At 43.5% G+C, this 26537-nt stretch overlaps 1 protein-coding gene across 1 annotated transcript in view; it reads right to left on the reverse strand.

Moving 5' to 3' along the window:
- Nucleotides 1-23063, reverse strand: part of PPP2R2A (protein phosphatase 2 regulatory subunit Balpha) — a 102617-nt gene extending 79554 nt beyond the window's left edge. Inside the window, exons 1-2 of the mRNA XM_036750477.1 lie at nt 22943-23063; nt 20082-20156 (exon numbers count right to left, since the gene is read on the reverse strand). Of these exons, the coding sequence (XP_036606372.1) occupies nt 20082-20156; nt 22943-22949 (82 nt within the window). The 5' untranslated portion in view covers nt 22950-23063. The remainder of the gene's footprint in view (nt 1-20081; nt 20157-22942) is intronic.
- Nucleotides 23064-26537: the final 3474 nt, after the last annotated feature.

Genomic DNA, 26537 nt, shown 5'->3' on the forward strand with positions numbered 1-26537 from the left:
TGAATCATTCACAATAACTGCCAGCCATTACAGAAGTGCTTCTGGTAACTATCAAAGGCAGGATTTGAATTCAAATTGTTCCTGACTTGAAATCAAGTGTTCTTCCTACCACACCATGCAGTCTCTCAAAATGATCTTAGCAGATTAGAAACAAACAAAATGGACATTTATTCCTGTTAATTTTAAATACTGTATTCACTTGTTTTTTCAGTCACCTGAACAAGCTGAACATGGGAGAAACCTAATTTAACAGCAATTTGTATAGAAAGGACCAGAGTGTTTTATTGCTCAAAAGCTCAATATACCAATAGTGTGACAATACACCAAAAAAAAACTAATGCGACTTCAGGAGAATAGTGTCCCAATCGATGGAGCTAACAACCGCAGTGTATTCTGCTGGTCTGACCACACCTAGGGTAGCACAGTCAGTTCTGGGCACCACCTATAAAGGGGGAATGAGTAAATCAGAATGTGCCCCAGAAGGATCACCAGGATAGGAAGGGGACTCTTAATCATGCCTCATGGGAATCAGTTGAAAAACTGAAGTGTTTGGCAATAAGAGACTGAGTGAGAATGACCACTGTCCTCAAATACCTGAAGGACTGTCATCTGGAAAAATTAAACCTTACTCTGCTTGGTTAAAGGGGAGAAAAAAAATAAAACTAGTTCATGATGAGAACTTTCTAACAACCATCGTGCTCCCTTGTCACTGGAAGTAGGTCTGAACACAGGCAAAATGACATCACCGTCCTACACAAAAAACCTCCCTACTGTCTGAATACTATGTTAAAGCCTGCTGTAGCCTAATATTCTCACACCTTCCAAGAGCTTGTCCCAGCTTGCCTTGGTAACCTTATTCTCCATGTTCTCCTCTCCAAACCCAACCCAGTCCAGTCCTTCAGGCCCCCAAAACATTCCCCGGGCATCTCTCTCGCTGAGCCCCCAATGCATTTTTGTGGCACTGATGCAGAAGAAGTCAATGAAAGAAGAGTTAAAGCTGCACCCACAATCAGAAATAAGCAAATGCAATCGCAAAGAAGCAAGAGACCACAAACACAGTTTGAGAAATCACAAAAATAATGGTTTACAAGATTCCTACAAATTATATTTTTGGCCTAAATACACCTATGGAAAGACGCTTATTGGAACAGTTCAATTAAGGAACTTACAAATGTTACTCTTGTACAACTCATGATACAGCTGCTGTTGCTTAGTAGCAAGGACAAGGAAAATCAACAGTCATCAGTAGGATCTTAAGCTTAGCACCAGAAGCATTGGCTTCTTCAGGGTAGTCAGGTCCGAACTCCAAGTTTTACACAGGAGGAGACTGAAAACGTCAGTGACGGCGCTACCATTCCGCTCCAAAGGCAGTCTTCAGATCCAGGCCTGTGACTAGTCAATACTCTCTTCCTCTTCTTTTCCAGCTCTAAGATTATCCAGCCCCTATTTTACTTTGCTCCCCCCTCTCCCCTCCCATTCTACCCTCTGAACTTCTATTACCAGACTTTCCTTTTCCAAATGCTAGTGTAACCCCCCAAATTCCCTTTCTATCATTCCACCCAGGAGGCAGTAGGGTACAGTGCATGGCCAGAGCTGGCCTCAAAGCCAAGAAAACTTTGGTTCAGAACCATCTCAGACACCTACAACTTTAGGAAACCCACGGGCAGGTGGTTTCATTCTCAGTGCTCTAAGGGAACCCTGAACAACTTTTTAAGTTGCAGAGAAGTTGTGTAGGAGTTTACTCCTCAGGAAGGTTTCCCTATACCAATGATATCACAGGCCTACTCCCCATTGCAAGATGTTTATATATACATTTGTTCCTCCCAAAAGAATGTAAGGGCCTTGCAGACAAGGATTGTTTCATCTCTGTTTTTGCATCACCTAGCACACAGCAATTAAGAAATACCTGCTGACTGATTAATTAACACTCACTCAACTTTTTATAATCACAGAAACTTAGCTCCCCCAGGAGCACCTGCCCAATGCCCCTCTGTGCCGCCTGCAGACCCCGTCTACAGCATCAATACTCAGCGAGTTCTCTTCCTTTAAGGTTCAAGCAATCTCTGGTTCACCCCACTGGGATCCTACTTCCCAGGTGCCAGCTTTTGAAATTCCTCTCTGACTACAACCTCCCATCTTCGCACAGAATCCCAAATTTAGAGCCAAAAGGGCCTCAGAACTTCCAGACTTCATTTTCCAGGAGAGGAAATGGAACTCTCCGGAGGTGACAGGACTTGCCAGAGAGCACGAAGTTAAGAACAAGAGCCAGAGGAAGGCAAGAATCCAGGTCCTCTGAGGAGCTGGGACATTTTCAATGCTGTGCTTTTCCACCTCTCCTTGGACACCTCACTCCTAAAACTCTTCTTTGTCCTTCTCCTGACCTCCAATCATTTCCACACCCTCCCTGTTATCCCAAGCTGTCCCTCACCCTGCTCTGGCCTCACTTTCCTCCCTGTGAGTTCACAAGCTGTCTTTTATGCCCAATCCCTTTCCAGCTGCTATTACCATTGAGGCTTTGCAAAGGATACAAGCAGAAAGGTTGGCTGGCCACTCCCTCCCCCCATCTTCCGCAGATGCTTCAACATGCTTGGGTCCACTATGAATTTGTCATCTAGGTTACCGTAGTGTCAGCTGGGCCTTCACTGATGAAATATTTCCCTGAGTAACTATTATACTGCCCAGCAGAAGCTTACACTTTCTCTTCTTAGAGCCTCTCTTTCCATCATCCTTAGCTCCAGTCCATAATAATGAGATGGGCCTTCTCCAAGCCTTAATCCTATCCCTGCAGGTCTCCAGACCTTGACCTACACTCCATCCTCTCCTTCCACGCCCCCAGCCCCACACATGCTCACATATTCTCTCCCTGTCTTCAAATGTCTCCTCTACTGGTTCACTCTCTCCCAATAAACATAACCAAGGCTTTTGCTGTTGCTCAGTTATTTTCGTCATGTCCAACTCTTCATGGACCCATTTGGGGCTTTCTTAGCAAAGATGGTTTGCCATTTCTTTTTCCAGCTCATTTTACAGATGAGGCAAACAGGGTAAAGTGACTTACCCAGGGTCACACAGCTATTAAGTGTCTGCGGTTGCATTTGAATTCTGGTCCTCCTGACTCACAGCCTATCACTCTATCCACTGCACCACCTAGCAAGGTAGCAAAGCTACATCCTCCTAAAAATCTTCACTTGACCCTACTATACCTCCCAACTATCACCACATCTCCTCTCTCCTGCTTCTCACAGCCAAAATCATTAAAAGAAAAAAAAAAAGAACACCAGCAATCTACATTTATTGCCTCTATTTACTCCCCACCCAGGCATTTCTTCATTCTCTGCAGCCTGGTTCTAACCCCATCACATAAAAAATTCTGTTCTCTACTTCCAATCACCTTTTCACTTTTCCATCTTCACCTTTCTTTTCCTCTCAGCAATTCCTAGACACAAATTCCTCCCTTTACTTTCTTTCTTCCTGTCCCCCCAACTTAAGAAATAAAACAAGAATTCCATAACAAAGCAGAATAGAAAAAAAGACTGCACATGAAACCGCAAATCTCTTATGTACAATGTGCTTTTCCTTTTAAACATGTAAACTTATCATGTAACTCCCCTCCATGGCTACCAAGAGACACAAAACTTTACTTTCAAGACACTGTTCTCAACCACTTGCTGACGCCCTAAGCCTAAGTGTGCCTGGAGGCTCAGGACCAGCTCTTCTCTCTCTAGGTGACTCAACCACTCTCTACACTAAAGACTCCCAAACCTACATATGCAATCATACTTTGTCTCAAAGTCCAGTTTTCCATCACCAACTAAGAGCTATATATCTCTATCCTCTCAAATTCAAATTCCAAACTAGAACTCAGTATCTTTCCCCCTAAACCTGTCCCTGTACCTTAACTTCCCCATGTATCTAGAACCACCATCTTTCCAGTCAATCAAGTTCCTAATATCAATACTCTTTACTGTTCCCCAATTTATATATATTCAAAGAGTTACTAAGTATTGTCCATCCTATCTCAAGTATCTCTCTGATCCAACAGTCCATCCTCTCTATTCATAAAGCCACATTATTCAGTACTTCTCTACCTCTAATAGACTCCTAATTGGTCCCCTATACCTCCAATCTAGCCTCTGTACAACAGCTAAAATAACCTTACTAAAACAAACAAAAAAACCGGCCAAATCGCTTTCCTACTTGAGAAGGTTCAGTGATGGTACAATCTTTTTGGAAAATAATTTGGAATTATATTCCAAAAGTCACTAACTGTACCCTCTGACCCACCAATACTGCTGTTAAGCATAAATCCCAAGTCAGAGGACATGTAAGTAATTTTTTTAAAATCCAGTCTTTTTGTTATAGCACCGCAAAGAATTCAGAGAAACGCGGGCAGATCTGTATAGATTGACAGAGTGAAATTGGTAAAGCCAGAGAACAATTTAAAGGATTACTCAATGGCTTAAAAGAAAACAACTTTTAAAGAATTTGTAACCCTGATCATTGCACTGACCAATGATGATTTCAGCAGACTGATGAGGAAGCCTACCTCTCACCTCCCGGCGGTGTAATAATGAACTAGGGAGACATAATGAGACAGACACAGTGTTTTGATTTGTTTTACTTGACTTTATATATTTGCCAGAGGGAGGGAGGGGAAAAAAGGCACAGTAGTGAGAGATGCAAAGCAAAAGAAAAGAGCTATCAACAAAACTGAAAAAAAAAGTTATAGAGACAAAGTAAACAGTGTACCACACTTTGAAAAACTATATAGCCAAGTTCACAGTTTCATATACAACTCTCTTAGGTTCTCTGCAGACTGACATGTTTGTACTTGTCAATGATTAAGCTCATAATCAAAAAGAATCTCTCACACAGGTCCACCAGGGCTCCACACTACTTCTAGGCTAAAATGCCAGTTCCTCAGCTGGGCACATCAAGCCTTTCCCTGGCAGATCAAGTCAGCCTTCCCAGACCCAGCTCACAGCCCACCTGCCCTGGCCCATTCCCAGTGTGCAGATCACACACTACGACCTTCCTCTGGGCCCCTACACAGCTCATCCTCAGAATCCTCAGTCCCCTTCAAGTCTCTACTGCAGCATCCCCCCTTCCATGAAACCTTTGTGAAAACTGCTTATCAATGTTTACATCCCTATCTTTTTCAAATGACTGGGATTCTATCTACCTGCTCCCCTCCCTACCTTGTAATAAAGAACAATTAAACAAAACAGCCACGTCTGGTAATACCTTATTCTGCCAACACAGGGTGTTCCAAAAGCTTTAATAGCTTAAAATTGCACTAAGACTTTTGGGACACCCTGTATATTGGACATCACTGTAACAGGCAGGTAACATGCTTCCTCCTCAGGCCTCTGAAGCAATGATAAAAATCATCAGTTTTCTTCTGATCCCTCAGCTATTAATGGTATCCCAGTCCTAATTCCCTTCAAATTTGCCCAGCTGTGTATATATTATTCCCTCCCAGTAGAATGAATGTAAAGCTCACAGATGGCAGAGATGAGGATCATTGTCTTGAACCCAGTAGGTTCAATAAATGCTTTTAATTTAGTAACTCCAGGGTGAATGTGCTTTTAAACATAAATTAACAGGTCTTTGGAAGCATGGTAACACCTTAGTCTAAATCCAATAGGCTCTGGTTTGAAGAAGAATTTAAGCCAGGAGCCAGGCAGAGCCAATGATGAAAACTCATGGTTCCTAAAGGCTCCAATTCTTTCACTTAACAAATATTTATGCTGTGTACAAAGACAATTGATGTCCATTTATCCTCCTCCTTCGTTGGCTCCTTTATAAGAACCTTCATACAACCTTAAGACTTGGAAAGCCCTTTACAAATATTATCTCATTTTAGCCCCACAACAACCCTGGAAATAGGGGCTATTATTATCCTTATTTTACAGATGAGGAAAGGCAGGGTAAGTGACTTACCCAGGAAATGAACCCCAGGCTTCCCTACTCCAGGCCCAGCACTCTATCCACTGTACCGCTTTTGTGGGTAGGAACTCATCTCTGGCATCATCATCACCTCCCCACCCAAAATCAGCACCACAGAAGCGAGAATCAGTATTTTGCACTCTCTTCAAATGAATGGATGACTCGGGTTGTTCAGGTTACCTCTTATTCCTGTTGGCCTTTTGACAACCTCCAAGTAGCTAAGGAGGAATGTGACTTCAGTCCCTCTTATAATCCAAGAAAGCTTCCCTTTGGGTGACACAAAGATGCTAAAGGTTCTAATATAAGCATACAGATCATATCAACAGCTACAGAGGGGAAAAAATAAGGGTAGAGTGAAGAAGCAGGGCACAGTTAAGAGCAGAAAAGACGGTCCAATAATATATATCCCTTTCAACATTCAATTATGGGTTTCAGAGTTTCTAAAGCAAATTACCAAAAGCAGAGAGGAAGAGAAAACAATTTGGTCTTAAAAAATTTTTTTCAATTCAGACATGTATTAAGCACCTAGTATGTGTTTGGCGGGGGAGGGACCAAGTTGCTCCAGATTTTGCTCCTGCAACAACTAATAGGTAATTAGGGGCTGAGAAAGGTACCAAGCAGAGCAATAAGCTGCTACTGAAAGGTACTTTCTGATATGCTCAGTACCTGAACTTCTGGTAAAGTAGAATAACCCTGGGGAGGGATGCTACAAAATAGAATAGATGAGGATGTTTGACAAGAGACATCCTTAGAAGATCAGAGCTGGGGGAAGGGAGAGGGGAGTAAGGGAAGTCAGAGACAGAAAGATCAAAGAACAAAAGACTAGACTCAGAAGCTCCAATGTCAATCCCTACACAGCCACAGACTGGGAGGAGACCAGAGTCTAATCCTGGTTCTGACTTCATGATCAAGAATATCTCGCTTCACATTCCAGCTTCCCTCCTTAGTCCTCCTCCTTAGCTTTCCCAGCTCCGAGTCCAAATTCCCGAGGGTGGCAGTGACTTTGCAGCAGGGGATTCACAAAGCTCAACCATGTTTCTTTCAAACTGTGGTGGGCACTAAACAGGAGCTCACAAATATTTGCTGAAAAGAGATCAATGAAGGGTTAAGTTGAGGGAAGAACAGCAAGATAAACTATAGGAAAAACTGGTTATAACTAGATAGTTTTCCCCTTCCTGTCCTATCCCCCATGTTTAAATTGAGCCGAGATTTCCAAAAAAATCCCTAAAAACTATTTTTTATGGCCCAAGACTAGCTCTCTCCACGATTACATGAGGCTTGAATACTCAGTAAATTTGTATTTGGAGGGGAGGGAGGACTAGCATGCCCCACCTCCATCTCCTCTGGCCATAGCATCCTATTGAATTGTTGCCAATTCATTTTTCAGTGGTATCTGACTCTTTGTGACCCCATTTGGGGTTTGCTTGGCAAAGATATTGGAATGGTTTGCCATTTCCTTGTCCAGCTGATTTTACAGATGAGGAAACTGAGACAAACAGAGTTAACTGACTTGCCTAGGGTCACAACACAGCTAGTAAGATGAGTCTTCCTGACTCCAGGGCTGGCACTCTATTTACTGCGCCACCTAGCTGCCCATATCCCCTTGGAGCATATCTGGAACTCAGCTAGGCTCCCCTGGGCACTCCCAGTGAAGCATGTTTCTTAGTGCTTATCAGTTTCTTGGTCCCATGAAGGCAGCAAGAGGTGCCTGTATCAGAGAGGAAAGGCCACTGAGCCTGGAAAAAACATTTACATTCAGACTTCAGAGGGAGTAAAAACTTTTGCTCTCCTTCTCTTCAGAATTCTAGGGTACACCTATGGTAGATACACACACAGCAGCTAGAGCAATGTGCACATGTAGGTGAACCAGAGTCTCAGGGCCCCCAGGTTTTCCTGAGCATTGATGACTAAACACTGATCCTAAGATGGAGGATTCCAGCTTGGGGAAGTGACTTTAGTCAGTCTGAGATGTCAGGAGCTCCTGGGTCCATCAGTCAGTGCTAGCTCTACTGAGATGAGTGCTTAGGAGAAGATGATCACCTACAGAAGGATGGCCTAGCTTGCCAGGAAACTGGGACCTTTAAAATAATGGAAACAGGAGGTGAAGCTGAAATGCCTTTTCAATAGGCCCAAATAATGTCCTGTGTTTTAATTATCAACCTCCAAGGAAAGTTTTATAGATGGTAGGTGATACTAGTTCAGGTCTTTGTCAATATACATCTACATGTCTTCTGTGCGGAGAAAATAACTATCCCATACCTAACACGATTGAGTATTTTTCTACCATGTTTTGGGAAGACCCTGGACATGGGCCAAAGACAACTAGAAGAATAGGCTCTCCCAGGACCAAACCCAGGTTCCGTATGTATGGGCCTACAGTTAAGGACCTCTCAGTGAGAAAGGGAGAGGGCCCCAAGCCCCCTAGAACTCCAAGGGTCTATGGTTTACACATGTGAATTCCTACATTTGTCATTAACTTAATTGTTCTAAAACATGATTTGTCTTTTAACACTTCACTTGGTAGCTTCCCAGAGGGAAAGAATAGCTTTAGAAAACATTTTTTACCAGGTTAAGAGTATGTCATTGTTGTGAACAAGTTAGAAAAATCAAAGATCTTGAGGTTCTGCTTACAGCTGAATTAACTTCTGGACACACTGGAGGGTGTGCTAAAATGGCAAATATTTTGTTAAAACCCCAAAGGAAAGCTCCAGAAACTGGTATTTTTGTTCTCTCTGAATACTAATTTAAACAGAAGGTGTGGGTGTAGGATGATTATACAGTTGTTAAAGAGTTATTTATTGTTCCATTTGTTTGTACACAAAGTTAGGCTTTTTCCTTCCTAGTTTTACACAAAGTGCGCAAGAGAGGTAGTACACTGCATAGCTACGCATTTTCACATTATACTGCCATTAATATCATAAGTAATCTTCTTCATAAGGTCAATGTACCAAGTTTTAACAGGGTCCACTTGAGAACACTCATTAGAGAATTGTTGGAACTTACACCCCCACCCCAAATGGTCTTTCTTGAATAATGAACTAGTAATTTTTGCCAAGATACATGTGTAAATCAAGAAGTCGAAATGAACAGGTCTGTCGCAGCCTGCAGCCAAGACTCTGGTAGTACATGCTGTCCTGGGCCCTGGGGTCGCAATATTTTTAATCACCGACTTTGCCAGTCACATGGGAAGTTCGTCAAATTTAAGGATGATGAAGTTGGAAGGGATAAATGGAACAACAGGTGACATATCCACAAAGATCTCAATAAGGTGGAACAACAAAATGTAATAAGAATGTAAACTCCTGTACTTTGGTTAATTAGAAAAATAATAATACACATATACCCAACTACAGGATTGTAAGATAATGCCCAAGTGACTTTATGAGCAGGCTGGTGTTACTACTTATGTGCAAATCATTTAACATCACCCAGGCTTCAGGGAGAGGGGTAGAGGGGAAAGGAGGGGTTGAACTAAGGTGATCTCAAGAGGTCCTTTCCAGCTCTGTATTGACAATCCGATTCAATAGTTGGCCATAAGTATAAGCAAGGCCACATGGGCTAGATAGTGACCTTAGGGATAGTGAAGGAGCCTTTGATTTCATTTGTACTGAGAACTTCAAGTGAGGAAACATCTCTCCCAAAGCAGGCTGCCATCTTCTCTGCACCTGTGCCCAGAGCACTGAGAATTCAAATGATCTGCCCAGGGTGGCACAGCCAGGTCATTTTGGACTTAAGGCCTTAAAACTTTAGGCTGCATCAATATATTAAAATGTAATTGTTTAAATTAAATGTTTATTAATTACCTTCATGTGTCATCTTCAGCTTTCATAAAACTCCCCCCAAATTCCCAATTTCTTATGCCAACCTGAGATATATTAAAATCAAGACGGGCGAAAGTCAAGATGTGTAAGGTTAACTGTAAAAAGGACCTTTCATGTTACTCTCCTTCCTCCAGTTAAAGTGTAAACAAAAGGCACTGAATGTAGGGACCATCCTTCAAATCCCTGTATTCCCCAGGATACAGTAAGTACATTGCAAGGTACACAACAAAATCATTCTAGCCTAGCGCTTCTTAAACGGTGGGTCTCAATCCCACATGGAGTCTGAAGGGGTCTCAAATGAAAAAGTTTAAGAAGCTCTGCCTAGTCAACACAATTACTCTTCCAAGTGGGTCTCAAACTTTGGCTCACAATATCTCAGCACTGTCTAGGGGTTCTTAAGGCCAAGCTCAAACACCATATCCTCCACAACACGTTCTCGGATCCCACCAGCAAGGGAGCTCTCTCTCATCTGATCTCATATAGAGAATTTGAGATTTAGAAGGGACCTCAGATCCAGCCCAGGGAGAAAAGGAATGCACAGCAGAGATCCAATCCATGGCAGTCCAACCTCTGTTAGAAGATCTTTAAGGAGAGGTAGCAGCTCATGTGACTTTGGGACAGCTCTCATTATTGGCTGACACTCAGCCTCAAGCGGCTCTTACTGCAGCTTCTGCCGCTCTAGTTCAGCTCCACAAGACCACCCTTCAAGTACTTGAAAACAGCTATCATGTGCTCCCTTCCCAAGTCTTCTCTTCTCTGGGCTAAACAAGCCCAAGTGCCTTCAACTGATCCTAAGCAATGGATTCAGTCCACTCTCCTTACCGCCCCAATTTTGACACACGCCAGCAGATCAATGTCCTTCTCAAACCATGGTGCCCCAAACCAAAACCAATATTACAGATGAGGAATGAGAAGGGAAGAGCACAGTGGGATGATCACATCCCTATTCCCAGAAATCATGCACCCCTGGATGCAGCCCAAGTCCACATTAAAAGGCTGGTTCATACTGAGCTTGTAGTCCACTAACATTTTCAGATCTTTTTCAGAATAACTGCTGCCTATCCAAGTCTTTCCATCTTATCCTTGTGAAGTAGATTTTTTGTACTCAAGTCAATCAGTGACCAAGATTTCACCATTTGGTATGTGCCAGGTTACTATGGCCAAGCTCACATTCTAATAGCAGAAACAACACATAAATAACTAGGTATACACAAGTTATGTGAGTATACAGGAGAGAATCTCTGGAGAGAGATGCCTCCTACAGAAGGTGGGATTCGAGTTGAGACTTGAAGGTGGCCAGGGAAAGTAAGACGCAAAAGTGAGGTGGCAATGTATTGGTGGGGTTTGTCCCTGAGACAGTCAAACATGAAGGCCCAGAGACCAGACATGGAGAAGCAGGCTGCTGCAGCTGGATCATGGACTATGCGGAGATGAAGAAAATCTAAGACTTAAGGAGTAGGGAGGCCAGGTTATGATGAGTTTTCAAGGCTACAGGATCTTTTTTTTTTTTTTTACATACTAAAGGATGCTAGAGATAAGAGGGAATCATGTATTTTATTCCAGGGGAGGTAGAAAATGGGTGACATGGTCAGTAACGCATTAAGAATTCACTTTGTCAGCTGAGTAGAGGATGGATGAGAATGGCAACAGACAAAAAGAACATTTCCCATAATTTTAATCTTTCATTACATGTACTTACTTCCATCCAGAAATAAACCTTAATTATAAAATTGTGCTTTAATGAAATTAATAAAGGAGATGAATTCAATCACATTCCTCTTATTTACTTGAGAGGCATTCTGGGGCAGCACAGAGTCAGCCTCCAAGTTAGAAAGACCTGGATTGAAGTCCCTCTCTGCCACCAGCTGCTTTGTGACCCTGTGCATTCTCAGTGCATTTCAGGGCAGGTACCATCTGCTTCTAAATAAATATTAACTTTTACAGAAAGAACATGAAAAAGGCCCATCTTCTGAATGTGTCCCCACAAGGTGAGGTCACCAAAGCAGACCAACCTGAGGCCTGCCCGGCCCTGCAGAGTTCCTGGAAAGTGCCCAGCTCCCAACACCTGTCATCAATTCAATCACTATTAAACCTATCAAGTTCTGACAGAGGCACTTTAATTAGTTATCTTAAAAATTCTACTACAAACTTGGTTGAAAGAAAACTTTTTTTTTGAAGAGGCACTGGCTCAGGTTGGAAACATTCTTTTTCCTCAGATTTTTCCGTTAATAGAATGCACCCTGTAAGTTTCACATTTTTGCTTACGTGAGAAATTCCCATCTACAGCTACTCACTCCACAATACCAGGCATCAAGGGAAGCTTCGTGAATGGAACACTAATCTATCCAAGAGTTATAGGCAAGTTGCTGAACTTAAATTGATGTGAGATTTCCACACAACAAATTCCCTAAACTGATGAAATCACAGGTCTGGGAGAAAAATGCTAGCCTGCCTGATTGTATCAAAAACTTAAGAGGTGGAAAGGATCTCAGAACTCCTCCAGTCTAATATGCCCCTCCCCCTTTTAAACATGAGGAAACTGAGGCCCAGAGGTAGTAAGGCTTTACTATCAAGGTCACACGGATTAAAAAAAAGTCAGGAAAGGCAGTATTCAAACCCAGGCTCCTCTGAATCAAAATCCAGTAATTTTCCAGTAAACCACAAAGGTACATTATAAAAGGCCTATGAAAATGAGTTTATTACTATAACAATTATTGTATTTCAAATAGCTTAGTAAGCAATTGGACTGGCAATTGATTGCAATACAACTTTCAAATTCCCACCTACAGCATACAGTATCTTTTATCAACTGGACAGAATCAAAAACCCAGGCAAATGAGCCTGGTAACAAGAGCAAAAGACCTGAACCTTTCAGAAAGCACAAGCCAAAAGCTCTACTTTCCAAAATTTTGAAAAGAGATATTAACAAATAAATCACCCATTTATACACAAAACCAAGAAGATCTCTTTCCCTTTCAACTTCAGAGAAATTTTAAAGTGCAACATTTGACTTTCCTTTCCTGCCTCTTCCTAGCTTACGTGCAATGTCTGATACTTAATAAATCCTTGCTGACATAACTAACTTTGGAAGGCAATCTAAGTCTTAAATAGTCCTTCCTCACAAACAATAGGGGAAAACTCTTAGCATCAGTGGCTTTCGGTAACGAACTAGGAGCAAAGTTAAACTCAGGTCATCACAGAACTTTTTTCAACTTCATGTTCTTCATCTGTAAAATCAGAGAATTACATTAGACTGATATCTAAGGTGCCTTTCATGCTATTATATTTCTAATCTCTTTGAGGTGAAGATTTTAAAATTGAGTTCAGAATCCTAAAGGTATTTTTCCCTCCTCACCTTCACCAGATTTGTAAGAGCTTAAAGCAGATCTAATTTGGGTCCTAAAAACACAGTGTAGTAACCTAAACCAGATTCTAATACTCAATTTAGCTGCTTTAATAAAGTTAGAGAAACAAACTTTCATAACGCCCCCCCCTTTTACTGCCTGGCCCTTGTCCCAACATGTGTACATACTGGTACATCTAAAGAGTGGTGAAAGCAGGAATGACCAAGCAGGTACTGTTAGTGAAGTACCAAAAGAACTTACAATACAAACCAACTGAATGCGCCTCCCAGAAAGCAGTGACAGACACCATCATCTAGAAGACTCACAAAAATCCCTGTTTACAAACCCCAAAGAGGGACTGTGACAATCTTCCTAGGCAGTGACACTGGGCAACAAGGTTTTCAGTGATTGTTGAGTAAGCGAATTGTTTAGATCCTGGCCTCTACATTTCTTTCTATGGGCCCAACTTTTAACCATTGCATTGACACTAGTATAATTTCTACCACTGCTAAGCAAGAAAACAAGGAAGAAATGATACTGAAAATAAAGCCAGTCGATTCTGTTTATTAGCAACCTGGCTATAAAAAAGTACAGTGGATAAGATGAGCCTACTGGGCAAACTAATATATTAAATTCACCTAGCAATCCTTGTTGCAAAATAATGCAGATCATAGATTTGGAATTGGAAGAGGCTCCATTTTACAGGTGAGGAAACTGAGGACCCAGGAGGTTAACTGACTTGCCCAAGATCACACAAGAAAGACAGAGCCAGATGCAAACTTAAGTCCTTTGATTACGAATCCACTACCCTTTCCATAGTTACTATGTTGCCTTCTAAATTATAACTGGCATCAATACAGCAATTTAAAGTCTGTAAAGAGGTTTCTGTACATTATCTCAGCTGTTACAACATTTTACAGAAGAGAAAAATGAAGCTGCGACAGATTAAGTGACATAATGGAAGGTGCCTGAGGTAAGATCGGAACCTAGGTTTTCCTGACCCTATGTCCATAATACCTTTTTAAAAAGAAAAAACTGTAATAAATAATCACAAAAATTATCTTACCTTTCTTTTTGCTATTAATTTTAAATATAAGTTACACTTTTGCCAACTGAAGCCATTCATCAACCCAACATGCTGAGTTTCTAGAAACACCTTCAAAAGTCAACTGTTTTTGACCGATCTTAATATACTGCTAGACAATAAGACAAATCTGTAATTCAGTGTGCCATCTTGAGGCAAAATAGTTGACAATATGCTATGAGGGGCAAGAAAAGCAGTTCATTATTCTATCTTTAAAAAAGAAAATGAGTGTATTACCTGTAACGTTCAGTATGTTTAAAAACAAAAACCTTTCCTTATGCAAACAATTCATCTATGACCACTCACAGTTATAGATAAATAACCTCAGGTTTATACTTCACAAACATTAATAAGGGACAGAACAAACACCTTCACCACATTATGCCTTTACTGTAGTTAGCTTCTGGGAGAAAGGATTTGACATGCAATATATCAAATCCACAAATGATGGTGCTCTAACATACTTTCTTTTAAACTCATCCTTCATTAAGCATATTCCTATTTATTACCCCAAAGAAAAAACTGTAAAAGTCACCCTCACATGCTGTTTGTGAAGCAACATTTTAATAAAAACAATAAATTAGCTCACCTTCATCTGACGCCTTTAAATCCTACCAAAAACAAATAGGGAAAGTGCTGAAGAGATGCAATGCAACAGATTATATTATAAAATTATAAATATAACTAAAAAATGAGAAGATTCATCTAATAAGTTAATACCCTAGATTGGAAATTTCAGGTGGAGAGGAAAAAAAATGTTAAGATGGTTAAAAGTATGGTAGTAGGGGAAAACTGACAAGATGTTTTTTTAAAAGGTGAATTCATTTTTAATATTTCCTCCAAAATTTACTTTAATAGAATAAATTGTAATTATATTTTCATAGGCAAAATCCCAAGAAAGAAGTTTCAAATTAACAAATGAGAACTTTGTACTTAAGAGAGGAAAGGGGATGGGTGGAGAAATCAAATTATTGGTTACTGAAACAAGTTACCACTCATTTTTAAACAATAAATCAGAACACTATTATTCTTATACCCTGGTCTTAGGGGAAAATGTCCAGAGACCAACACTGCCCAGTCCCTAATTCTCTCTTATCTGGCTATGGCTCTCCTTTCTTTGTTGTAAACTTTTCCTGTAAAGATCTGTGTGATTCATAGAATCAATCACCAAGCATTTATTAAGCACTTTAGTCTGGGTCAAGCACTGTGTAAGGCACTTGGGGAAGGTGAGTGAGAAAGAATCCCAGAAGGTCAGCTTCAGAAGCTATTTCCTGTAGTTCATACTGGGAAAAGAAGTACCTCAGCCATGCTATAAGGTGACAAGTTGTTATATAGATGGGGGGGAACCTCCTACCTGGAGTAGCCCAGTCCACTTTGGGGCAGCTTTAGGAAGAGCTTCCTGATACCAAGCCTCTGTGGGCCTCTTGACAATTTCTAGTCATTGCTGCTAGTGCTTTCCTCCAGAGCCAAACTGAACAAGACTGTCTACAGGCCCTCCTCTCCCTATAGGCTTTCAGCTACCTTACACTCTCAGGTGCTGCTAGGTCTTCTCCTCCCCAGACTCAACTGATGCTCTTGGGACTCAAAACCCTTGAATATCCTTGATGCCATCTTCTAGATGTTCTCCAGTTTAGCCATTAAAATCCACAATTATTCAATTCCTACCACAGCCAAATGCTGGATATAAAAAGACAAAAAACAAACAGCCCCTGCCATGAGAGGCTTACATGAGGTATGGGGGTACATACAACGAATGTTAATGATGCTATTAAGCATTTCTTACAGCCTTTTTTCCATCTTACTCTTCCTTGACCTCCTGAAGGTTCTGATACCAGATACTCTCTCCACACTCCACTCTTCTACCACAGGTTTCTGTAATACTACTCTCTCCCGGTTCTCCTACCTGACCACTCCTTCTCAGTCTCGTTTTAGGGGTCTTCATCCCTGGCACATCCACCAGTCCAGAGTGCCCCCCATCTCACCATTTCCCCTAGGTTCAACTATCTTTATGCAGATGATTCCCAGATCTACAAATCAAGCCCTAGCTACTCTCTCTCCAGAGCTCCAAACCCTCCTCACCAACTGCCTCTGAGACATTTCAAACTAGGTGACTTAGTCACCTTAAACTCACCACATTCAAAACAGAACCCCACCCCACCCCACCCCCACACGCACATCCTCCCCTCTACCAAACTCCCTCAGGGTTAGCAAGGGCATCATCCTTCCTCCTCCCAGTTACCCAGACCAGCAACCTTGGGGTTATCCTCCATTCCTCCCCCACTTATTTCCTTCCCTTCCCTCATAGCCCACCACCACCTTGGGGCAGGCTCTCAATCGCCTCCCAAGAGCCTTCTAATTGGTTGCTGTGATTTTCCTAAAGCAGAGCTCTGACCCTGTAAAGCCCTACTCAATAAAATCCACTGGCTTCCTATTACCTTTAGGATCAGATATAAAATCCTGTTTGGCATTTAAAGCCCTTCCCAACCCAGCGCTTTCCAGTCTTCTACACTTTGCTTCCTTCCACACACTCACAATCCAGCTACACCGGTTTACTTGCTATTCCTGAAAATGCACACTCCCATCCCCAGTCCTCATACTTTTGCACTGGCTGTTCCCATGCCTGAAGTGCTGTTCCCACTCTGCTCCTCTCCTCCTCTGAGCAGTTCTTCCTAGCTTCCTTCAAGACTCAGCTCCAATCTTCAGAAGGTCTCATTTGTCTCCCCACCCCACTCCATGCACACTGCCTTTATCTTGTACGCATATTTTTTCCACACATCGTCTTCCCCATTATAATGGGAGCTCCTTTTCTATGAAAGGACTGTGTTTTTACCTTGCCAGCGTATCCTAATGCTTAGAGATTCTCTGACAGTGCCTGGCACATAGCTGATAGGCTTATTAATAAATGCTTGCTGCCTGACTACCAGGAACAGTGCTAAAAATTGAAGATAGAAATACAAACAGAAGATGGTATGCCCTAAAGGAGTTTATATTCTAATTTGGGAAACTATTACATAAAGGGGAATTGAAGGGGGGGAAGGGAGAATGAGTAGGGAAGGCACATCACCACAAGGTAGAAAATGGTGAGACTATATAAAATATATACAAGGTAATGGGAGGAGATAAGAGGGGAGAAATTAGGAAAGCCCTTATGTAGGTCACTTGTGAGCTGAGGTTTAAAGGAAGCTATTATGAAGACACAGCAAGGGAGAGTATTCCAGCCACAAGAGACAGCCTGTCAGTGAGATCTGTATTTGAACACAGTGGTAATAGGGAGCCAGTGGAGTTTATTAAGCAGGGAGTGACAAATTTTAACTTGTTATTTCAATGATCAGTAATTTGGTTATGTGTACCAACAAAGAATTCTTCCTCCTACATATAAGCACACAATTATCACTCGTTTTAAGACTGTCAAAAAATATTATCCCCTTTCCAAAAAAAACCCCCAATATTCTAAAGAAAAAAATTTAGTAAGAGACTAAAGAAGTTCAGTGAAAGGGTGAGAATATACCCAGACTTAGATAAAACACAAACTGTATGTGGTTTTAATTTGGAAGTATGTGAGAAATGAGATTACTGTGAGAGTCTTAATTTACCAAGTCTACCAGAAAAGTAAAGGCATGCTTTATTACTTTACATTGTTTTGGAAATCTAGTTTTTTGTACAAGTTTAAAGTACTACATAAATGTGAATTATTATCTAGTATTAGACTGTGGAAAAGATTTTCTACTCCAACCTCTTCATTTAATTCATGAGCAAACTCCCCCAAGGTTATACAGCAAGTGCAGAACCAAAAATAGACAGCCTTCTAACTTCTCATATGCAGCATCTACCCGATTTTAACCCTAACTAGTAGCTGGCATCCCCACAAATTACTAACAAATCCACAATCCCAGAAGGTTGAGTAAGGAAAAAAAACAGAACCCAATTTCAAAAAAAGGAGCAAAGTATATAAAATATGACCTTGCTTAATGTTGGTTTTGCTCGTAAAGTGCTTTGACACAGAAGATATCACCCAACCAAGACCTAAAAGACCCCTTGAAAGAACAGCCCCTTAAAACAGATACGTCAAAAAGCCTGATATCCTGCTTTATTCTCAAAATAAAATGTTGACTGAAAATGAGGCAAAATCCTTAGGCATAGAAATAGTCCAGCAGGCATATGAACGACATCAATTTAAGAAAGAAAGAAAAAACTTTGCAAACAAAATCACCCACAAAATAAAAAAGCATCCATTTGAAAAATAGGAAAAATGGAAAATGTATTTTATTTCAACACAAAGTAGTAGAACAAGAGATTGTGATATGGCTTTCTAAATATCCATTTGTTCTCAGTTCTCACAATCTAAAGGTTAAAAACAGGTATTTCATATACATATACCCATGTAATACTTAGCTGAAATTCAGATGAAATCAAGAATTAATTTATTTTAGACACAAGACTACTACTAAAAGGTGTATTATAATAGTCCCTCCCACCCCATATCACTCCACCTTCCAATAACCCATACACTTGGTCTTCCCCGTGAAGATCAAACCTATCCTCTAATAACTCCACTACTTGCCAAATACAGTCCAAATACCTTAACCTGCTCCTGAAAGACCTCCACAAATGAACACCACCCCACCCCTTTTAGAGTCCCAACTGCCAGTCGGGAACATTTCCTGGACAAGCCTTCCGTTCCCTACCTCAGAGCTTTCACTCAAGCTAAAACCCACTTCAAATGCCACCTCTCCATGAAAGCTTCCCTGAAGGCAAAGCCCACTTCAAAGCACAAGCACTCTAAGATGAACCTGGTGCCAGTTGGCTTCCCTGAAAGAAAAATCCATTTCATGATCAGGACTCCACCTAACTCTGGCCAGTCACATCATTAATGCATGCCCCATTGATACAACTTGATAGGAAAAGATCCATGGCTGGCTCAACACAAATCTGTGACAACTCCTGGGAAAAAAACATGCAGATCTAGATATAGGAAAGTCCATTAATGCCCTCCTTCTATGTGACGGCAGAACACAGGAAGAAGAGAAAATAATTCAAACCAGACACAAAAGGTTTGCCAATTTCTCACATTTCACTGAAAGTAAGATTTCTAATGAGAAAAAATTTTTAAATGTGTAGCAAATGAGTAGTAAAACTCACTAATATTACAAGCCACTTTCTAGATACCATTAAATGGCAAGCATCAAATTAGAGCTGCTGATAGCACAAATAATAAATACTATTATACTTTCCAGAGACAAATGAAAACTTTGAGCTTTGAAATGTTTACTTTTGAGAACTCATGTTGGTCATTAATATGAAAAGTTAGCTTCAGAAACAAATAAAAAGTCAGCAACATTTAAATCTTTCTGTAATCGTAGAAGAAAAAACTTCAAGACAGAAAAAAGAAAACTCTTTAGAACATGTATGAAATAGTCAACCTTCAAAAGTACAGCTTCCACACTTGATTGTCTAAGCTAAAAACCTTCAAGATGAGTACAATGTATCACAAAGAAAATCAAGCAGCAAAATGCTTCCAGCAAGCACCAAGCCAGCCTGCAGGGTTCCCAAGTCAAAAGACCTTTTCTTTTTAAGTCTGTAGTTCTGTGTGAACTATTCGTCTTAACATTAAGACATGAATTGTCTCAAACTACCAAGGCAGGTGGGTGGGAGGATGAAAATGAAGCACTCAGAACAGAGAGCAAAGGACTGTTTTTATGGCAGGAGTCAGAGGTGTTGCTGCCCTCCAATCAAGCCCCTACCAGAGAGCCTCTGAGGCTGGCCAAGGCTCTCACAACCAATAGCTTTAAAGCCATCATCCACAAGAAAATATTTCTGCAGAATCAAAATTTAAGACTCCAGCTTAGTTTATATTCAACTTCTTCCACTGTTAAAAAAGATTCTTACCTTCTGCTACGTCATCATCCACTGCCCCTTTCACCTGAGAAAAACACCACTGAATATCATTTCCTCCTCCAGCTCCTAAAAGGAAAAACAATCCCCATTAACATCGGGTCGGGAGTTTTGTTCACTTCTTCCCGCCCCCCCCCCCCAAGCAAAGAGCTAGTGTCCAAGGTTAGCATAGCACCATTAGCAACGGCTGCCCGCTAGGAGAACCTCTGTGCCCCCAAGTCTCCAACCTGGAGAAAGCTCTGGTAGATGATCACTAGGAATTTTTTCTACTATTGTGATCAGGTCTAGATTTAAGATCAAGAAAAAAAGCCATAACAACTCTAGTTACTTAAAAAGAAAAAGTTATTGAGAGTAAGTTAGTTTGTTAAAAGTTTCTGACCTATTCTGTGCCTTTGGACCCTTGAGAAAGTACATTAACTCAAAAAAAAAAAAACAGCCTTAACTTCCAAGTTTTTTTTAATGCTGGAATTACGTTTTTTTAAGAGCACGAACTCATTGGCTGATCACTAACATTGCACTTCTGTTCAAAACTTTTCTTAATCTTCACCTCCTCTCCAAAAACAATGCTAACTGCGTATAGTTAAGAGCGATCCGAAAGCAGCACAAAAAGTTAAACCATTTGAAAAGTAGTTTTCTTTTTAAATCTGCATAGACAATATCCCGTGTTACAGTTGATAAACTAAAACTACCATGAAACACTGCACGAAGCGACAACTTCAGGAACATTACTGGCTCCGTGAATGATGGTGATTCATTTGAACCTTGCTACCAACACCTCCCCTCCCCCCCAAAAACACCACCCATTTTTCTACATTTCGTAGCCAGCCAATCACTCATTCATCACATACAGGAAAAGTAATTGAAATGAATGCTGCTAAAGAGGCTGTCAAAAGGAAGTTTCTTTCTTCCTTCACCCCACCCCTCAGAATCCAAAGGGCCAAGCAACAGATGTAATTTACCATCTTGTGCAACAGTTTTAATTTTACTAGATTAACAAGGCCAAAAAGCAACGTGCTTTTAGCAAAATCACAAGTTCAATCCAACACATTAAAAAATAGAAAATACAAGCTGAAGTGCAAAAATCCATCTGGATTTCAAGATAAAGAATTAGCTCAGTCTGTGATGCTTCTATCTTTCACACTGCTATAGATGGAAGCACAGTGAAGAAAATTTGCGGAGATGGTGAGGGCACCAAAATTAACTGGTCTATTCCAGATTCTCTTAAGTGATGGAAATCTTTCAGACCCAGGAAATTTGCTGGGGAAAAAAATGTATTTTCCTTTACTCTCATTCTTTGTTAATGAAAGATTTTCCCCATACATAGGAACTCCTCTTCCTCCTATGTCTGTACATAAAATCTCTCATTTTTCCAGTACAGGTTAGAATAGATTGGAATCAATAGCTACTCGGTGCCTTTCCAACTCTTAAGACTGTGATTTTCTCTTCCTCCACTGGTTCTCAGCTAACTACACAACTAATAAGCACACAAACTACTTAACTCTATGAACCAGCCCCCCAAACGCCCACGGGGGGGGGGGGGTTGTCACAACTGGTACAGAAAAAGGCCTTCCTTTTAAGCATGATAGAAGTTTAAATTCATTTTCCACCCCCTTGCTACACCAAATCAGCACCACACAAACTCCTTGGGCCTCAACAGCTTATCTACAAAATGAGGAGGCTGATCTCGATGGATTTATGATGTCTGGAAACTTTTCTGGGCCGCCTCAGTTTCTTCTGCTTGAAAATAAAGGAGGTTGGATGCCATGACTGCTTGGCCCCTTTGCACCCTTGACCCAGATGTGGTCTCAGGAAACTCTCTGAGCTTCATTTCTTTATAAAAACGGGGGGCTGGCTGTCTTGGGCCTCCCACACCTCTGAATATGCGCCCCTTAGGAACCTTTCTGGGCCGCCTTTTTCCTTCTAACAGGAGGGGCCTTTGAATAATGTGACCTCTTAGGTCCCTTCCACCTTCAAGCCTGTGATCCTCAGCAACTTTTGGGGTCCGAGTTGCTTTCTCTGTAAAACCGAGGGGTATCCTACTTCGCGGCATCTTAGGTCCTTCAAGTTCTAAATGAACGCTCCTGGGTCAAATCGGGTATTTATTAAGCACCTACTGCGTGCCAGGCGCTGTGCTAACCAAAGGCCAACAGTGCCTGCCTTCCAGGAGCTCAGGACCGGAGGAGGAGACAACGTGTAAGGCAGGTCCGGGAGATAAAGCATGACCTCTGGAGTTCCGGGGGCTCTAGAGACGCGCTCCCCAGGAAGCCCTCTGGGCCTCAGTTTCCTCCTCTGGCAAATGAACGGTCTTCTAAGTCCGTGACCTCTTGGGTCTCAAGAAGCCCCAACACACGATCCTCGGGGACGTTCGTGGACCTCAGTTTCCGCCTCTGTGAAATGGCACATGACCTCTTTAGGTGCCTCGAATCTCTCTCTACTAAGAGCTGCAAGAAGCGCCCCCCCCTCCCCGATCCCAAGCGTCAGGGGGGAGGGGAGGAGGGGGAGAGGAGCGGAAGGCCCGGAGGCCGCGGGGAGTGCAGCCCCCCACGCCCATTCGTGCCTCCAGGCCGGGTTCCCGCGTGTCCCGCTCCTCCTCCTCCCGGATCACGGGCGCAGGCAAGGCCGCAGCTCGGGGTCGAAGGGAGGAGTAGGCCACCTCAGGGGGGTCCCCCTCTCTCCCCCTCCCCCTCCTCTCGGGGCCGGGCGGGGGTGGGGGAGGGGCAGGGGCCGACCTGGGCCGGGGGTGGGTCCCCCTTGGGCAGGTACCCTAGAGGCTGCGGCGCCGGTCGGGACCGTCAGGCCCCCATCCCCGGTGGGGATCTCGGGGGAGCCCCGAGGCGCCCTGCTCCCGCTCTCACCTGCCATGGCGCGCGGGCGATGGAGGCCCCGCCGGGCTGCTCAAGCTCTCCGGGCCGAGGCCGCCGCCCTCCCCGGGCGCGGGGGGCCCCTACGGGCGCGGGCGCGAAGCGGGGGGCGGCGGGGCCGGGGAGCGACGGGGCAGGAGGGCAGGGCGGCGCTCCGGGGCTTCCCGGCTCTCCTTCTCCCCCCCGGCGGCGGCACCGGCGGCTGCGGCGGCGGCGGCGGCGGGCGGCGAGCGGCTCCACTTTCAAAATGGCGCCGGCTGGCCTGGGTGCTTACGTCACTGGGGGCGGGGCCCTGAGGGCGGGAAGAGGCGGGGCCGGCGGCGTGCGGAGCTCCCCCTCTCCGCCCCTCGCCTCTGCCGTCGTACGCACGCACGCACGCGCTCGGCGCTCCCCTCCGGGCGCCCCGCCCCCTGCCCCCCCTTGCGCCTTAGCTAACCGGGAGAGAGAGCTGGCGCCAAGCCGGGGGTGCCGGGCCTGGCTGTGCCCGGCGAGGGGGGGGGGGTGGGGCGGCATCACTTTTCTCCTCTGTCCCGGCACCGCGCCAGGCACCGTGCCTGCACTCCAGGGGCTTATAGTCTAACGGGAACTCTCCGTGCAGCCAGTCCGTAAGCGTGCGCCCCGATCTAGATTGCATAAATTGGGGATAATCAACCGAGGCAAGACACTCTAATGAAGGGGGGTGGGGAAAAGCTTACTGCAGGAAGTGGCAGATTAGCTGGGACCTCCAGGAAGCCAGGAGGTGAAGATGAGGAGGGAGCGCATTCCAGGCCCGGGGCAGCTGGTGCAAACGCTCCTCTGTGAAAGTTGGGGTTGGGAGATGAACTGGCCGGCCGTGCATCAACACTCGCCCCTACCTCGGAACAGCTCCAGCTTCCTCAGAGACTCGGCTTAAATCCCTACCTCTGCAGGAGAGGTGCCTCCACCCCCGCTCAGAAGAGCGCTTTCCTTCAGGGCTACGGACACCTTGCACCTTTGAGCTCCGCCATCTCTCTGAGCCCTGGGACCATGGCTACCTGTCTTTCCATTTCATCACCTAGCAAAAGTTGCATAAATGATTGTTGCCCGACTGACCCAGCTGGGAGAGTCAAACGACTTGCCCAGGGTCACAAAGGAAGCGTGTAAGGCAGAACTGGGACCCAGGGCTTCCTGTTTTCAAGGCCAGTACTCTGTCCTAGCTTGAAATTTTACACCTGAAATTTACTCCCGCTGTGAACTTGGACACATCACTCGGGACCTCATTTTCCTCTTCCGAAAAGTGAGGGGTTTGGAATAGATGGCTCCCTTGGTCCCTCCATGCTCTAGATTCAGGAAAACTACTGCCCCGGCTTCAGATCCCGGCTCTGTCACTCATCCCTCTCCAAACCTAGTTCCCTCTTCTGCAAAATCAGGCATTTTAGGTTCGAGGCTCCTCCGGTTCTAAAATCTAGGAGATTGTCACGCTCTTACTATCAGCCCCTCAACCTGAAGGAGGGTTTCAAAGACCAAAGTGAAAGAACTGCTCTCATTGCCGCCCAAATCGGGCCTCAGACACTTACTAGCTGGGTGCCTGCACAAGTCACTTAAACTTAAACATCGTTAAAATGTGAGGATCAAATGATGTAATATTTATGAAGCTTTTGAAAAGTGCCTGGTGTATAGTAGGTGCTGTAGTAACGGTACTAGCAGCAACAGTAGTAGAAGGTGCTGAGGTCACCAAGACAGAATCAAAACAATTCCCACTTTCCATTCTAATGGGGGCTATATTTGTTAAAAATCATTCCATAATCCTGATTGCTAACTGTGTCTGCAGGCATCAGTGCTGTCTTAAAAGAATCTAAGTTCTGTGAGGGCAGAGCCTGGTTTTGTGGAAGGAAAAATTGGTTTTAGAGCCCAGGGAACTGGGTTAGCATCAACTCCTGTGACAAAGCTTGCCTCACCCTAAAATCCTCTTCTATTTCCTGTTTGTAAATTGTATGCCCTCAGTAGAAATTGAGCTCCGCTGTCCAGTTGTCCAGTAATGTGCTAGCAGGGTTGTAGTCACCTTTTTATTTTTCTGTTTTTGAGGTAATTGAGGTCAAGTGACTTGCCCAGGATCACACAGCTAGTAAGTGTCTGAGGTCACATTTGAACTCAGGTCCTTCTGACTCCAGGGCTACCTTGCGGTCCCTTGTATTCACTTTTTCAAAACAAAAACAAAACAGAACATCTGTTGCAGCCACCTAGGAAGTGGGGGCTGGGCTTGAGCCAAGAAGAGAGAGGAAATAATGGGAGTTGGACCAACACTGATAACCAGAGGGTGAAAGGTCAGAGGCTGAGAAAAGAGCTGCCTCCAAGGTTGGCTCCACGTGAGCACGGATTGTGGTACGAGAGCCCTCAGTGCCTGGAACTCCAAGCACAGCTGTCCAGGAAGAGAAGAGAAATGGAGACAGAGGGAGAGAGAGGAGGGAGGGGGGGCTAGGGAAGTGACAGACAGAGAAAGGAGGGAGAGAGAGACAGAGTCAGGGAAAGGGAGAGAGAGGGCAGACACAGAGGGAGAGAAAAGAGAGAGAGGGAGGGGGGAAGAGGGAGGGAGGGAGAGAGAGAGAAAGAAAGAAAGAGAGAGATCATAAACAGGGAATCAGGCAAAGAAATCAGCCAAGAACCAGGGTGACTGAGCATTTGGGTGCATTTCCCCACTCTAGGAATGTGGCAATTACAGAATTGTGAAGCATCAGACCTTCAGAAGGCATTCATGGCCCAGTGGATAACGCACTAGGCATTTGGGGCTGGAAATAAGGAAGTTTGAGCCGCCTGCCCGTGGGTGTGGTGAGGGATGTTTGCAGAGCTGGCATTCAGCTTGGCACTTCTGCTTCGGACCATCCCACTACAAAACAAGTCTAGGAGAAATTACACAATCTCCCCCTCACCTGAGCTTCCCTTCCACACCTCGTTCTGAGCTCTGGTCTGACCTTCTTCTCTTCACCTTGTTCTTCTTTCTAGAGCTCACTCAGCCTAATTTTAATCAGTTTAAAAAAAATGCCTGGAGTCTGCAGAGCTACAGGATCGCACCTCAAGCCCGGCTATTTTTTCCCCTACTTCTTCGTTAACATTCCTCACCTAAAAAAAAAAAGAAAGAAAGACAAGCCTAGCTAAGTTGTCTGCAGATTCAGCACAGGAAAAAAAAAATAATAAAAAGCCCCTCGCGCCCCCTGGGTGTTCCATTTATGATGCTTCTGTGCTGGCTGGCTCTGCTCACAATATTTCCCAGGATCTCTTCCTATCTATTTATTTTTCTTTTCAATTAACCTCAGTCTTGGGTCTTTATTTCAAACCCAGCCTCCTCTCATAATGGATCATAATCAGATTTCAGAGACAGGACAGTCCTGTCCTAAAAAAAGACATACAGTGTTTTGCAAGACATGGTGGTCATCATCTCATTTGGTCCCAACAGTTGAAGGAGGTAAACAGGGCGGCTAGTCTCTCTATCTTACAGATGAGCTGTATTCTTAATCTACATGTTTGTCACTGCTGCCCCTTCAACTATATTCAATGGTTCCCTGCTGTCACTATCTCTAGGGTAAACAAAATATAAGTATTTCCTGATTGCACCCAGCCCGTCACCACCACTTGC

Source organism: Trichosurus vulpecula, chromosome 3 (assembly GCF_011100635.1).
Source record: "Trichosurus vulpecula isolate mTriVul1 chromosome 3, mTriVul1.pri, whole genome shotgun sequence".
NCBI classification, from domain to species: Eukaryota; Metazoa; Chordata; class Mammalia; order Diprotodontia; family Phalangeridae; genus Trichosurus; species Trichosurus vulpecula.